We start from the raw sequence: 15,411 nt of genomic DNA, 5'->3' as shown, positions 1-15,411 counted from the left end.
AAGGCATCGAAAGAAGTAATGCAACAACCTGAACTACGATACATTTTAGACTATACGACGGTCTGAAAGTCTAAAGAACACTTTTTTTTGGGTCTTTTTTTTCTTCCTAAGATATAGTAAGGATGAACCTATTTTAAGCATCAATACTAGACAAATACAAAGATTAAGTAAACTGCCTTTTCTTTTTTTTTTTTAAACCTTGTCAGTGACTAGCCCGAGATCAGTACAAAGCATCGGTCTTACTTCTATGCTATGTTCCATCCTTTTTACCATGGAGAATAAAGATATGGGAACAGGGAAGCATCAGCATCCCAAACCATAGCACTCCACATCAACCCTGCCCCACAGAAAACACACAGTCAGGCCCTGGAACTTTGCTCCCCATTTTTACCATTTACATAGCCATTTTAACCAGAACAAGGACAGCTCTCTCATTCAAGGACAAAAAGGAGACAAGATACCATCTTCGGTTTACTTAAACAGGCCTATTTTACACATCATTTAGAGTTCTCCCCCTGAAAAGACCAAAAAATAAGGAGAGAAGCATAAAACCTTAATATATTTTCATAGCTATCAAATATACAAGTAATAAATACAGTATAGAGAAAAATAATGCACCACAGTTGAGTCCTGTGGCTTAATAAACCTGAAAAAAATTATCTAATCATATTGCACTGTATCTCCTTTTCATTTCAGTGGACTAGGATCCTGCAAGGTGCCACACAAGAAAACCCAAAAAACATGCATAAACATAATACATATCAGATCCAGCAATAAAAAAAGCAGTGACGTGATTTTTTCACTAAAGAGACAACAAAAAAGATGACACGTGATGGTCCTCCTCCTAGGTGCTGCCAGATTGATCCATATTCTTTTAATAGCCTGCATATTTAAATTCAACAGATTATGTAATATTTGCTTAGCAGATTATGCAGTATTTACTGAGTTACCATGTTATGACAAATCAGAGGGTGTTCTCCAGATAGACTGGATTAATCCCAGAAATCTAGCTAGTTTATTTATAGTGTGAATTCCAGAGCAGTACTTCAGCTCAGGTAAACACCCAGTGAGCCAATACACAATCAGCCTGATTTTGCAGAGAAGGAAAGCATAATGTTTGGTTACATTACCTTGTTATGAGAAAGTGAAGCTTTCCTAACAGAAGGAGTTTCATCATTTTACAGCAGTTCTGGATCTACTTTCTAATTCAAATCTCTTTCTTTCACAACACAACATTGCAGGGATCTTGCAGGGCTTCTCCTACTTGTGTGTAAATGTAGATATTATTCATTAACTAAAGCCTCATTAAAAGATTCTTCTGGGACACAATAGCACTTGGATTGGTATTTTACTGCAAATATTAATTTTTAGCAAGCCTATATTTTAAACACAAAATTAATAAGATGAGACAAGAAGAAATGACCGTAACTTGGGAAAGACGTCGTCTCAGATACGAAATACCAGGAAAACAAAAATAGAATTAGACAGACATTTCTGAATCTTCAGTAGGTCTACAAGACACTTGTGAAAGACATTGTTTAGAATATCCACTTCCACTCTTTTTTCCTTTTAATACTTTTGTTATGATTACAATGAAGCATGAGCAGATCACAATCTCCAAATATCACACATCTATTCATACCACGTGTGCCAGCACTAAGAACATCAACTTGAAAATGGTGCTCAGCATGAGGTCACGTTGCAGATGTGAATCCATACTCTTTCCCATGTGCAAACCATAATCTATTTTACCACTCTTGTTTTATAGCTTCAGATTATGCCTTCCCAAATTTCTGTGCCTGCACTTGCAGTCCAAGAAATGCCCAAGCCTGTGTGATGTGGCCTGGTTGTGAACAGCCAACTCCAGGGGGCTGGAATATGAACTCCCCTTTTTTCCCTGTCTTTTTCCCTTTGTTACTTTGCAGGTGTCACAGGAGCAGGAAGGAGCAGAACCCAGTCTACCTGACCAAAGAAGCTGACTCTGGCATGTCTGAGATGAAAGCTGCTGTTTGCACAACTGATGTATATTCCAGCCTCTGGAAACCACCAAAAGTAATTGGATCTACACTGGAGGCTGAGAACTACAATGTACCACCACATAATGTTACTCCTGTAGCCCTAACCAGACCCTAATCTGCTTTATTTTCTTGGTAGCAGCAGAAATGAACTCTTATTTACTGAAGGAATTGATCTGTAACACCCATACAGGTGCCCAGTGCTCCATCCTGCCTGCTCAGGGGCTCATGACCCAGAGGCTGATGCTGCTGGTGTCCCCAGTACCAGTGAGGGATTTTAAGAACTCTTGCCAGCATCCAGAAAAAAAAAAAAAACTATGATTAAAATACAGAGAGGCCAGTTCCTGCAGGGATCCGCTCTGCAGGGAAAAAGGGAGGGACCAGGCCGCACTGGTGATGCAGCACCACAGCTCACACTTGCAGAAGCACCAAAACGGGACTGCATTTTAAGTGGGGATTGTTTCCTGAAGTACCAGGCTCAACAGCTCTGCAGCTTCTTATCAGCCGTCGTTTAAAGGAGAAGGCACAGACGGCCTGGCATTCAGTCCTCAGTTCTTACTACTTTGTAGACTCTTCCTGTCTAAGCCAACACCCTTCCCTTACCTGGATGTACCCAGGCTGAACTCCACACAAAGAATTGCCTTTGTCCTTTTAAAAGCATCTTGGATTTCTTGTGAACAGTGGTTCCAGCATTCTTGAGAATGGAATGCGAAAGGATTAAATTCATACCAACTGTTTAAGAGAGAATTTTCTCCCAGGAGGAACATCAAAAAACTAGGATTAATCCGATTTTTCTGAGCTGAAAATGTCATGGCCAACCTCACACGAACATTCATATTCTAAACAAAACAAACAAACAAACAAACAAACAAGAAAAAAAAAACCAACCAAAAAAACAAAAAAAGGGGACCAATTTCAAAGTGAAACAGTTTCCTACTCCCTTGTGCATTTCTCTTAGCTACAGTTTCTGAAACCCTTACTCTCAGCTTGGGAACTGAAAGAATAGGAAAGGCAGACTGGCCTTACAACAGAACCCACTGGGTTTTCCTTAGAAACATCCTCCTGCTTGGATGCTTTATATTTGTTTCCTCAGGAAAATGCTAAATAGTAAAATTTTAGCCTTCTGATGTTTCAGATGAATACACTAAATGCACCTCCGTTTGGTATTCAGACAGAAACTCCTGGCTACTCATCACCTCACAGCATGCTCTTCTTTGTTCAGGTGCATGATAAAACTGTGTAACTTACCATTCCTGATCAGGACTCCAGTTAGTATTTCTTCACAAGCAAAACACCACTAATGACGATAAAATTCATGGCTCTCCCACTACACTTTGCATCCTCAAATTTTCCTCTTTGCTGCAAATGAACTGCACACTAATTGACATATTTAATCTATGTCTGTAGGAAAACCCACCTGGATTTCCTTCATCAGCTTTCATTTTAAAGCATTTGTGTTCAGACATTTTAATCCAAAGCAGAAATCATCTCTGCAAGTTGTGAAGGATAACAGAGTATCAGAGAACAAGACGAACAACCTTATTCTTCTTCTTTTTTTCCTAATGAAACTTCTTGTTTAAGAACAAAACAGAAATTACGATTACCCAACCTTGATAGTAAAACAGTATTAACCACTGCTGCTTTAAAACACAGGGCTGACTTGACACACTGACAAGCTACAGTTCAAATCCACATGTCTGTCTTCCATATACCAACAATGGAAACTGTGGGATCCATCTATCCTCAAATGAGACCAGAAACTCTATCATAACTGTTAAATTTATCATCATGCCCAACTTTAATGAAATGTAAGAACTCTTCTGTTGGCCACTGCTTCTGTTCATGAACCCTGTGCACCTTGAGTCTGACAAAAATCACGGATGGGTGTCTGGAAGATCACAGTTCCTGCATTGAGCTGACGTGGGACAATTTATCCTGCAAACTGCCATCAAACTGGTAGATGAGTTTAAACACTAAAATGTTTTACGTTCATTCCAGCTGGGACAGTGGAGAAACCTAACTGCAAAAAGCTTGGTCGGAGCACAGGCTGAGCAAAGCCAAATGAAGGAGCTAAGCTTCAGAATGCAATTGTATTTTAATAAGATTTTCATGTCTTATTGGTCCAGCATTAATTGAGAACTTTTTTTCATGGCAAGGGACGATCTGTGTTGAAGGCTGAGCAACTGCTGCACCTCACATGACTGAAGATCGAAAAGAGTCAAAGCTACTTGAAACTTGTTCTGTGTTTGGGGGTTTTTTTCTGTGTTTTTGTTTGTTCTTTTATAATTCTTAAAAGCTTCTTTATTCTGCACATGCCTGGTAATTGGTCCTGTTCTTCCAGACTGTGTAAAACTTGGCCAAGAATTTACAGCCTTCTCTTAGGTCATCTGAGAATGAAGAAAGGAATACAGAGCCTAACTTCAAATCACTGCCCTCTTTACTACAAAAAAGAAAGTAGTCTGGACAACCAAGTTCTTAATGATCATTCAAAAACTCACGCCATCAGAAGATACTACACAGTTGCATCACCTCTAAAGCCTTGATGAAAGGTAATAGATTGGGTTGAGGGGGATATACAAACTACAATTCCAGTTACAATTTCCCAGGACTGTCCTGTTGTATCTGCTGTTCTTGTTTGGCTCAAGGTTGCTTAGTCATCTAAAGGACAAAGATGTGGCTAGAGAACACTTGTATCACCTATGGGCTTTAGCTAACTGATGCCACCACCCCTGAGAAATCTCAGCCTTGAAACACAGAGCTATCAAAATCACCATTTTTTACTACCAAACCACATCAGGTGCACTATTTAATTTCTCTCTTCACAAAGAACTAACACGTTTTCCTAGAAAGAGAATCAAGTAACTGTGAACAAGAGAGTAATGAAGATACCGCTTTTTCAATACTTCAGTACAAATATTACTTTCTTTTGCTCATATCCAGCCAGTCTTTTGCATTAATAATCTGCAACAGCAGTTTTCTAAACTATATTTTTTTGAAGGGGGCATATTAGCTTTTCAACTTAAAAGCTGCAGCCTAATTTAAGTGCTAAATGGCAAAAGATTGCTAACACAAGTACATTCCCTGGTGGGCATTGTGCTCTAGCACAATTTCCCCACTTGCAGAATGCCTGGAAGACAGCAGGGCTTTTTCAACAGAATAAGCTGTTTTCATGAAGCACAGAACCAGCTGCTGTTGGATACCTGAAATCAGGCTCAGGAAATGGATTCCTCATGTGTAACACAATGAACACTCTGTACAGGTAGGTCTCTCCTGTGCTGCGGGGTTACAGCCATGGCACCATCAGTCTGTAAGAGTAAGTTTAGTGTTTTGCACAATAAAAGCATAAAAGCAGTGCCATATTTAAGCATTTTGTGTATTGCATAGCTGTAATTATTGCTTAAATACCTGAGCAAAGAACTGTGATGCTTGCTCATCAGCAGTTATAATTGCGTGAGAAAGAGATCATTAATGAGGAAAAGAGATGTGAATTCAAATTATCCCTCGCCCAATGTAAGAGCTCTGATTTTTTTCAGAGCACTTTAATCTTTTCAGGCATGTCTCATTCTTCCCCCCTAGTTTTGCTGCCCTTCCTTTATTCCTAGTTCTAACTTCTGCTATGCTTCAAACAGATTTTAAGGTTCTCCACCTCATCCTCAGCCACAGATCCCAAGTGGTACCTCTTTTATAGAGTCTATTTGTCCTACCCTTCCCTGTGACTAAGATATTGGTGCCAGCACAGTTCACTTTTGTGTCTTGCCCTTTCCCAGTGCCATTCTCACTTGAAAAAAATCTCATCTCTCTCTTCTTGCTCAGGGCACACCACTCAGAACATTCTGTTCACAGGTTTTAATAGAAGTCCATCAAGCTGTGTGGACCCCCTCACAGCTCTACACTTTACCAGCCCCTACACACACATTGCCTCTTGCAACAGAATTTCATGTGGGCTTTTTTTTTTTCTTTTTTGATAGAAAAATGGGAAAAGTATAAATAAATAAAAGCCCAGAGACTGGCCGTAAGAAATCTACTCCTCTATATCCTTCACTGCTACTAGGACTTGAGACATATAAAATATTGATTTAGTTGGAGAAAAAAAAACATTGCATGCCACACTTGTCTATATAAATGTAAAGTGCTGTTACAGTGCTCTATTTCCAAAACTTCAACCATAACGAGATTTCCTCTGAAATTTGAGTTAAAGAAAGTAAAAATAAAGCAGAGTTTTGCCTAATACCATAAACTATTAAAAACCTACTGTGGCTTTTGTAGTTAAAACTTGTACACACCAAAGATATCAAATTGTCAGTGCTTGTTTCCTGGGGACAGAGACAAGAGAGATTTGCTTTCTGAATAGCTTGGTTCTCCGTCAGCTAGAACAAGCAACCAAGATAGCAGAACTTGTTTGGGACCTCCTAGAATAAACAGCAGAGAAAGAAGAACATGAGTTTTTCAATGACCTGTGAAGGGAGGAGTTTGAGGGTCACGTATTGTCAAACATTAGTGGTAGTGCAAGAATTTGTGGACGACTTCACTGTTACCTGCTGTAACTAATTTAAACTAAGAGAAAAGCATAAATTCAAATAATTACAGCAACTTATATTCTCTGCCCTACATGACACATCTTGAAGATAAATTACTGTCATTTGAGAATAAGGACCTTCTTTGAAGTATCTCCAGCTGGACACCAAAATAACCATCATGTTATTGGAAATTTGGCTGATCTCCATGCTGATCTTAGAGGAAGTCTCTGCAAACATATATTCATCTCTGCTTCTAAGGAGAGAGGGGGAAAAGCCACATGCATTTGGTGGTGTAGTCATAGTCAAACACGTAGAAAAATGCTTTGAAAGAATTTGACTGAGAGGACTTCGTTTTGGGAAAAAACGAGATCCTGGAGGTATTGCTGCTGGAGAAAAGACTGCCCTGTGCTACTAAATTCTTTCTTTGCTCTTCAGCCTCTCATCATGAATTGCACTGAAGTGCAAACACTCAACCTGAAATGGATTTTTCTGAAAGGTCAGGTCCACAGCACATATTTGTATGGCATTTGATCTAGCAGGAAATTAAAACTTCTGATGATTTTAAGGAAGGATGGATCAATACCTGAATGGAAGTCCTCAAGTGTAAGTTCACCCAGGGACTGGCAGGACTTACCTATATATATACTGGCATGTGAACTTCAGGCTGCAAAGCCAGCATGCCAGGATGCCAGAGCAAGGTTGTCCTCAGAGACTAACAAGAACAACATTCAAAGCACATGCTCACTTCAGCTCTCAGCATCTACTCATTAAGCTCTCCAGGTTTCAGCATCCAGTCATTAAGTTCTCTGTTCCTCATGAATATGGAATGTCCTGAGCCTTCAGCAGATAAAAATCGAGATGCTCTTTTATCAGTCTAAACATGCTCTTGTGTACACAACACAAGGTGGAGAAGTAACTCAGTACAAAACAGCTAAATTCATGTGCTATTTCTTCAGAGAGGCCGCCAAAAATAACTTTCATCAGGAGGTAACCATTAAGTATCCCAGGACAGTGAGCTGTGGCTAAGCCATAACTTGAGACAGTCTTTAAAATTCTGTCTCATACAGTGGCCTAGGGCAAGTAGAGATCACAAGTAGAGTGATCTGCCCCCAACACAGGAAACATTGTATGCCTTCTAATTTTACAGACGATTATTCTGTAAACAGACAGAAAAGACAGTGTCTTTCCAACAGCTTCCAAGAAAAGCAGTTTCCCTTCTCCATCAGGAACTGATGGTCTCCTCCCTACTTCTGGACATGGTGCTTTCCATTCTGCACTAAGTAAGGCCCAAACATAGAAATATTTCATTTCTCCAGAGAGCAGCCAGTCCTTCTAGCTCATATCTGACTTCAAATTCTATCACAGATAAAAATAATAGTAGCACAAATACAAAACCAAAAGGATGCAAATATCCTAAATGAGCAAGTATGTATTATGCATACATGTAATTTTATTGAAGCAGCACTTATTTAATAATGCAAATTCATGTTTTAGCAGTTCAGTAAATAAATCAAGAATAAGTTATTCAATAAAGCACGTGGGCTAATTGACATATGCCTAAAACAATTACCTAATCCAGTGTTAAGTCTCGGCATAAGACAACCTTGCTTATCTAAAGTAGCAGGAGATTTTAGTCATCAGTTCAGGACACTTGTTCCACAGCTCATCTAAAATGAACCATCTCCAGGAACACTGTGCCTCTTAGCACTATTTTGGGATATCAATTCAATATTGACTCCAACAAAAGTGTACTGCTTAATGAATCATCACCTCAACTCTCCAGTCCTTTAGACATTTCAGTCTCTCAAATGTCAAATTCCAGCACAGCTTTCATGTGGAAAGAGCCATCAAACACCAGTTATCTGCAAAGCACAGAGCTTAGCGTTCTTGTACATCTCCATACCTTGCAACAGAGCAGGATGAACAGAAACCTCATTTCAGCCTTGTTATATTTATGACACAGACATGTTGATAATATGGTCTGTATTTCCCCTCTCATTCATGAGCACAGAATGATCCCAGAGTGAATTTACTTCTTATCTGAGTAGGTCTATATCTTTGCCTTGACAACTGGAGCCCATACAACACAGAAAGTTTTTTTCACACAAAAATCACTTGGGTCTCATTTCTGGCAGAAAGTGCTGCAAGGAGAAACCCAGTGTATTTTGAAGTACTCCTTTTTAAAGGATATTATAGATTGAGTATCTACAAACCATTTACTGGTTAAGAAATATCAGTAATTCTATGAAGTAAATAATCTGCAATTAAGCAGAAAAAGTTGCTCAAGACACTTGATTTTTCTAGTAGAAAAGAAACAAAGACTTCTTATAGTAAAGTCATGACAGTGCATGACAAACCTGAGAGGTTACCAGCAGGCATTTCTGATTTTGGCACACAATTACTGGCAAACTTCTGTACATCAGTGAAGGGATTCAAAGTCTGACATGGGAAAGGCAACAAAACTCCATCACTGACAACCTGGGCAACAACAACAATGCGTTAACCAACAGAGTCTCACACTCAGCAGACATCAGCTAATACTGAAGAGACAGCATCTATCCTCCAGGTAATCACTGCCCTCTCACAAAACACAAAGCCTTAACCCAGAGAAAGTTACAAAAGCTTAGGATAAGGACCTAATGATGACATACAAATACCTACTGTAGACAAAACAGGAGACAGGAATTTAACTGCCATCAGGTCCTTTGACAAATTTACTGTTCATAATCACCACGTGCACTGTAAACTGAGGCCACTCTATAGAAGCTGCTGCAACTTTCTGATGTCCTCACAGAACAACAGAAGAGCAAGCTGGGAGTTAGACAAAGATTTCACTGAAGTTTAACAAGATTCTCTAGCTACGTTAGCATCTACAAAATTGCTGAATACCAATTCATGTTCTTTTGGCAGAGTCTTTAAAATTGTCTTATGCTTAGACTAAGTTTATACATTCAAAAGAAAGGTAATTCATTCACTGACAGGTTACCATTCGCCGAGGATGTTATTTCCATATGGAGGGTATGGAAAACTTTTTTGTTAAGTGTGCTGAACACGGACATAGCAAGCAACTCTCCCTAAACCATACAGCATATATGGCAGAAGATACTTTTATAAGAACAGGAACAAAAAAAAAAAAAAAAAGAATGATAAGATAGACATCAGTCAGAGAGAAATATTTGCCAGTGAGATTACTAAGTACACCACCAAGACTCATCACCTATTCAAAATACAGAAGGAACTGCAGGATCCCATGTCATGTTGTACATGGAAGCTGCCAAACCCTGAGTGATTTTTTGGAAAGGTGACTCTGGTATCTTAGAAAGACGCTCAGTATCGGTGGCACAGCTAGAACTGGTGAGTATCAGTCTGGGAGAGAGCCAGCTCTTGTAAGGTTTCCCACATTAAGTCTTCTTACAGGGACACAGACTCTTGATGCTTATCCAGGCTGAACTGCTGAGTCCCTCTGGAGTGTACCCAGACACTCATGGAGAGAGAGAGGGAAGCTGCCCTCAAGAGCAGAGTTTTTTTAGGTGGCACAGCCCCACTAGGGGCACAGCTGCTCTCCCAAGAGCTGAGCAGAAATCCCAGGTAAGCCTGACACAGCACTTGAAGTTATTTCTTCAAGTATTTTATGGTACAGCCAGCAGCTGCCAGGCAAAGAGCAATTCCCCGTCATACTGAAAGTGGAGTCTCTTCTCCCATGTGCCACAGAACCTCCTCAAATTCTGTGATCCATCTATCAGACACATCGCAATTAGCCCCCAGTTCAAAACCACTTTCCCCTTGGAGTTTCGACTCCGAAAATGAAACATTTAGTTTGCTGCTTTTTATGCACTCACACAGAGCTAAATTCCAATTCAAATTCTACCTTGCCCAAAGCCAAATACAACTGGCATACAGCAGCTTTAGAACTGTCTGTGGGAACGGCTGTGGATTGGGGGTCCTCTTCTTTCTCCACAGGCATCGAGTGCCCCAGTCTCATCAAACCCTTCTCTGAAGGGCTGCTTGGCCAGTGCTGGGGGATGCAGAAGTGCTTTCCTAGGCACCAGCATCTGCTTAGGTTTTCAGAATGAAAAATGAAGAAGAGCAAAGGAAAATACTTGACAGAGGATGCTTAGATGAAACCCAACCTTGTGTTGGCGTCTACATTGCAAATTTCACTTCCTTTCAAAGAATTCCTCTTCAAAACATCTCTGTGATCCTTTGCAAACATACTTGCCCCTGTCACCTTCCAAACCGTCAAGGAAGTAAACTGGATACAAAGTCACTTTGAATGTTCAAGTATTTAAGCAAATTCCCTGGAACTGTGTTCTCTGTGTTTCCTCTTGTGATTATTCTACTGTAAAAACACTTATTGATCACAAGCTGAACAGGAATACACTTTCCATCTCACATGCTATGTTTCGAAATTAAATTCACAGGAGAACGTTTTATTCCATAATAAAATCTTACAAAAAAGAAAAACTCAAGTTAATTATGGCTAATTAAACAGGGAAAGAGACTAAAACTTGCTACAACTTAATTTCTGCAGCTCAACAGATGGTCACATCCAGTTAATCTCATCATGTTCCTTACATATTAAATACAATATCAGCCGATGCTCAGCATTGCAGATTACTCTGTGACTATACAGTGCTGAAGGGGAGAAACTTATGCTTGGCAGCCCAGTAGCTGGGGATTTTTTTGAGCAGAAAAGACTTTTTTGAAATGAATGGCATAGGAGGAGAACTGAATGACCAAAGGACACCCTGCTGAAAAAGACAAAAAGCCACATTTCTCCACCCGGAGCTGCGACAGTACCCACAGATGGAGAAAGAAGTGATGTGACTAAGGGAAGAAGTAACTCAAACCAGGTTAAAAATCCCCACCTGGGAAGCAGGGTCATACTACAAGAACCAGGCTGTAATGCAAGTTGTGCTGGCTGTGGCCAGGCTGCTCACCACAGCTGAGTGAGCCAAGCAAAACCTCACCTGGACACACCCACGTGGCACTTCAGGGACAACGCTTCAGGGGAAGTCATTCCTGCATTCAGGCTACTCTGAGAAATGCTGCACTCACCTGCTGTAGGATGGAGCTCTTGCCCGAATCTGCTGTGGCAAGGGAGTGCATTTTCTGCCATGATTTCTCTCTTTACAGTCTCTGGCTAGACTCACTTCTCACACAGAATCACTCCCAGTGAATTAGGTTTTAGCCCTTGGATAGAGACTGAGTGGGGAAGCGGCCCTTTCGACATTCAGATTCATCTGTTCTCCAACTGATATGCACAGAGTAAATAAACTTAATTTACATAAAAGAACATGATGATTTCTCCTCTAATGAAGGATTAACTATCAATGCCATGAAAGGCATCTGGCAGCAGTAATCCATGAGCCTTCCTTCTTAGGGGCCTGGACTACTTACAGAAATAACTTCTGTTCCAGCTGACAGGACACTGACAGATCAACAAATGGATTAACACAGTCCCAAAGGCTCTCAGATTCAGCCTTGTGCCCCAGTGACCAGGTTGTCTTTTTCCCCACTATTCAGTTGATGTAGTAATTATGCTGTGTAGGCCTGAACCGCCATGTGAATTTTCCAATAATCAGGCACAGGATAGAAGAGCAAACCTGTTTTGCACAGTCACAGAGCTCCTTCCTACTGATTTACTCAGGAATCTTGGAGAAGTTGTGTCATTTTCCTGACCTTCAGATACTCTAAATGGAGACAAATGCTTCTGCCTCACTCTGCTTATTATTCTGGCATGAAACACTGTTTAAATGCTGATAAAATAATTATAAATGAGACAACATCCCATGGAAAAGAAAATTAAAATGGCAGCACGATCTGAGGGGACAGTATAAGTTAATTCAAAACAATAGTGGAAATATAATGATACAATTAGAGTGGTAAACAAATCTAGAGGTAATGAATCAATTTATTAAACTAAATGTCACTATGCATTCCTACCATGCAGGCACAATTCTCAGAAGAATGCCTCAAATAAATCTGAAGAACTCGAACATACCAAGATTGCAATTCCAAAAACTAATAGCAAAGTCTACCATTTAGGACTGCTAATAAGATTTCTGCAGTTTAATAGCTTTTCTCCCTAAAATAGATTTTGCTTAGCTATGTAACTAAGCTCTCAGATCTCTGCTCTTGACCTTCTAGGGCAACTTCCATGACTGTACTAAAATACACACCACACTCCTAGGTCTAGGAGACAGATTTGTTGCCACAGAGGCTGGGTCACTGAAAGGTTAATTCTTTCAGTAACTGCTTCTCAGCAGGACTCTGGTATCACATCCAACAGCTCTGCTCCAGTATGCAGTGATGAAATGAAGGTGTTTATCTACACATGAATGGGTGAGTAGGAACGGAACCTTGCTTGTGGGGTGAAATCCTGACACACCCATCCAGACATCAAAACTGGTGGCTTCTAAAGCAAAGATTCCCATAAATAAGGGAAAGACTCCTACCGGATGATGCTCTTGAAGCCTAAGTCCTCATGAAAAAATTAAACTCTTAGCTAAAATGGAGAATGATATTTCCATGTTTAGAAGAGAAGTCTTGTTTCCATACAAGGTATAGCCACTTTTTTTTTTTTTTTAACGTGATTAATTCTCCTGATCTCACAGATCTGAAGAAGCAACTCATAAAATGCAAGGCTATTATTACCTGTGGAGAGAGGCCACAAAATACTGTGTTTGTGCTAAGATAGGAGTGACCTCTGGAAATGGGATAATGGGGATGCAAGTTTCAGCTCCAAGGAGGCTTTATTGGACATGGACATACATCTGGAAAAGCCAAGGGAGGGGTGGGTGACAGCAGGATTCAGACACTTTCTGTTTAGGCTACAGATATCTCAAGCACCTGGGATTCTCCACCCACTCCAGGATGACTCTGGATCAACCCTCCAGGTATGTACATGTGAACAGCCAACCAACAATGAACTGGCTTTGTTCCATTTACCTCAGGTACCCTACAAACCCAACCATTGCAATATTCCCTTCCTTTAACTTTGCTACTGTATTACTTTTCCCAGGCTGAAAGCAGCATGCTGAAATCTAACAACCAACTGCAGCACATGCGGAATAGCTTCATTCACTCATCCTCCCATGACATGACAAAAACCCACGTCTCACAGAAGGACCAAGAGATCCACACAGCCCATTCATGCTGCATCAGGAGAGAGAGGTACCACACTGAAACTGGAGAGGAGGATCTCCTTCCAGCAATCCCCTCTGAACAGCAGCACAGAAAACCTCCCTTACAGCTCCATAAAGCACACCAGCTAAGGAAGAGATCTGCTCATCAGGTGACTGTGCCACCCTCACTGTAAAGGTGATACAATGCTATCACTTACACACCAGCATGCTGCCACTGCACATCCCACTGTGCTATGGTCACATTAGCCTCATGAAGCTCCACTTCATCAGCAAATTCAGTATATATACAAGCCTGCATGAAATAGTCCACCTTGCTGTCTGCTGGTGTGGGACAGCTGCGACACTGGCATGTCTGACCAACACGTCCATTTATCTGCTTTTGCTAAGCTTTAAAATAAGGCTTCAAGACTATGGAAGCAGCTGCAGTAAAAAAAAATTGCCTCAGTAAAACCTCTGAACAAGAGTTTGTTTACAAAGCAAACTGAATTTCTCTGGGACACTACCAAACAAAACTGAACCTTCCAGACAGCATGTCTGTTCTCAGAGATGGCAACAGAACCACTTGAGTTCCCATTAGTATTTAAGCATACAACTGGGAAAAACCCACAGCCAGGCACCAAACCTGCTGTCCCAGAGGCTGTTAGGCTTTCCTCAGAGACTGCTGCAGGAAGAGCCAGCCTCGCACCTTCAGGAGATGGTAATTCTCAGCTGACTTTCATGCATGTGGCCTCTCCAAAGGCACTGCAAAAGAAGTCATGGCATGACATTTCTGCAGAGCACTTCAGAGCCATCCTAGAGCAGGCTGTGCTCAGCCAGCTCAGTTAATGTGTACTGCTATGTGCCAAGAGAGCCCTTTTACTGCTACCCACACTACTGTAGAGGCCACAGACACGTCACCTGTGCTAGCCCAGCCATGGAATAGACTCTCTGGTCACTTGCCAGGGTCTCCAGCTGAACTTGGCTCTGTCCAGAAGATAGGCTGCTCCCACCACTTCCCATCACCATCACAGCACAGCTTACCACAACACCAGAACACCACAGGAAGCTCTGCATACCTTGCAAACCAGCTCACCTTGGCCCTTGCTCTTGTCCAATGCAGATGTGTAGTTCTCAGAGAGACCCTGGCTGTTTTACATGTGGGAACGGAGAAACACTGCTCAGAATGCACTCCTACTATGTGCTGCCTGCAGCTTAGGTCATAAGCAACCTTCCAGGCAGCTCCACAGCTTTTTGCTCTGATGTCCATAGAATTCACCTGTAGTGCCTTGCAAAACACATGCTTCTTTGCAGCTGGCCTCTCCGTTCCTCCCCTCCCTCCAAGGGACAAAGGAGGCTTATCATCAAAAGAAGACAGACACGGATATCAGCAGCCTACCAAATCTGCTTGAAGCCATGCAAACAACAGCTCTGACCTTGGAGGCAGTCAAAACAAAATCACATCTTATCTCATTCCCAGCATGGGTATCTGATTAGTCGGAAGGACACTTAACATGGCGAGACCAAAGTACCTTCAGTGCACACAGGAAAATCTTGCCTGCACACAGAAAAACAATCCGATAGTAAATTCACAAGAGTAAATTTGAAAGAGTTAATTCATGAAAGGTGGTGGCTGCATCCTCAAATCAGCTGCCTGCTTGCTATCCTATCACTAGGGTCACTTGGCATTCCAGTCTTAGAATTCAGTGTCATTATTATTTTTATAGGTACTGTTAGCCCTGAAAACATAGTTAT

General features: G+C 41.1%; 1 protein-coding gene across 9 annotated transcripts in view; it reads right to left on the bottom strand.

The window, feature by feature from the left end:
* ARHGAP24 (Rho GTPase activating protein 24) overlaps positions 1-15,411 on the bottom strand; it is a 184,716-nt gene that overhangs the window by 31,605 nt on the left and 137,700 nt on the right. The window contains exon 1 of one of the 9 annotated variants that reach the window (XM_048304531.1): positions 14,736-14,972. The exons of 6 other annotated variants lie outside the window; for them this stretch is intronic. Coding sequence is in view for 1 of the 3 variants with exons in the window: in XM_048304525.1 (XP_048160482.1) it covers positions 11,591-11,651 (61 nt within the window). In the remaining 2 variants the exon portion in view is untranslated. Of the gene's footprint in view, positions 1-11,590; positions 11,688-14,735; positions 14,973-15,411 lie in introns of those variants that run through there. 2 more of the 9 variants (XM_048304529.1, XM_048304525.1) reach the window with 2 other exon arrangements.

Source organism: Corvus hawaiiensis, chromosome 5 (assembly GCF_020740725.1).
Source record: "Corvus hawaiiensis isolate bCorHaw1 chromosome 5, bCorHaw1.pri.cur, whole genome shotgun sequence".
In the NCBI taxonomy this organism is placed as follows: domain Eukaryota; kingdom Metazoa; phylum Chordata; class Aves; order Passeriformes; family Corvidae; genus Corvus; species Corvus hawaiiensis.
The sequence above is the reverse complement of the archived record's forward strand: the minus strand, read 5'-3'. Positions and strand labels throughout refer to the sequence as shown.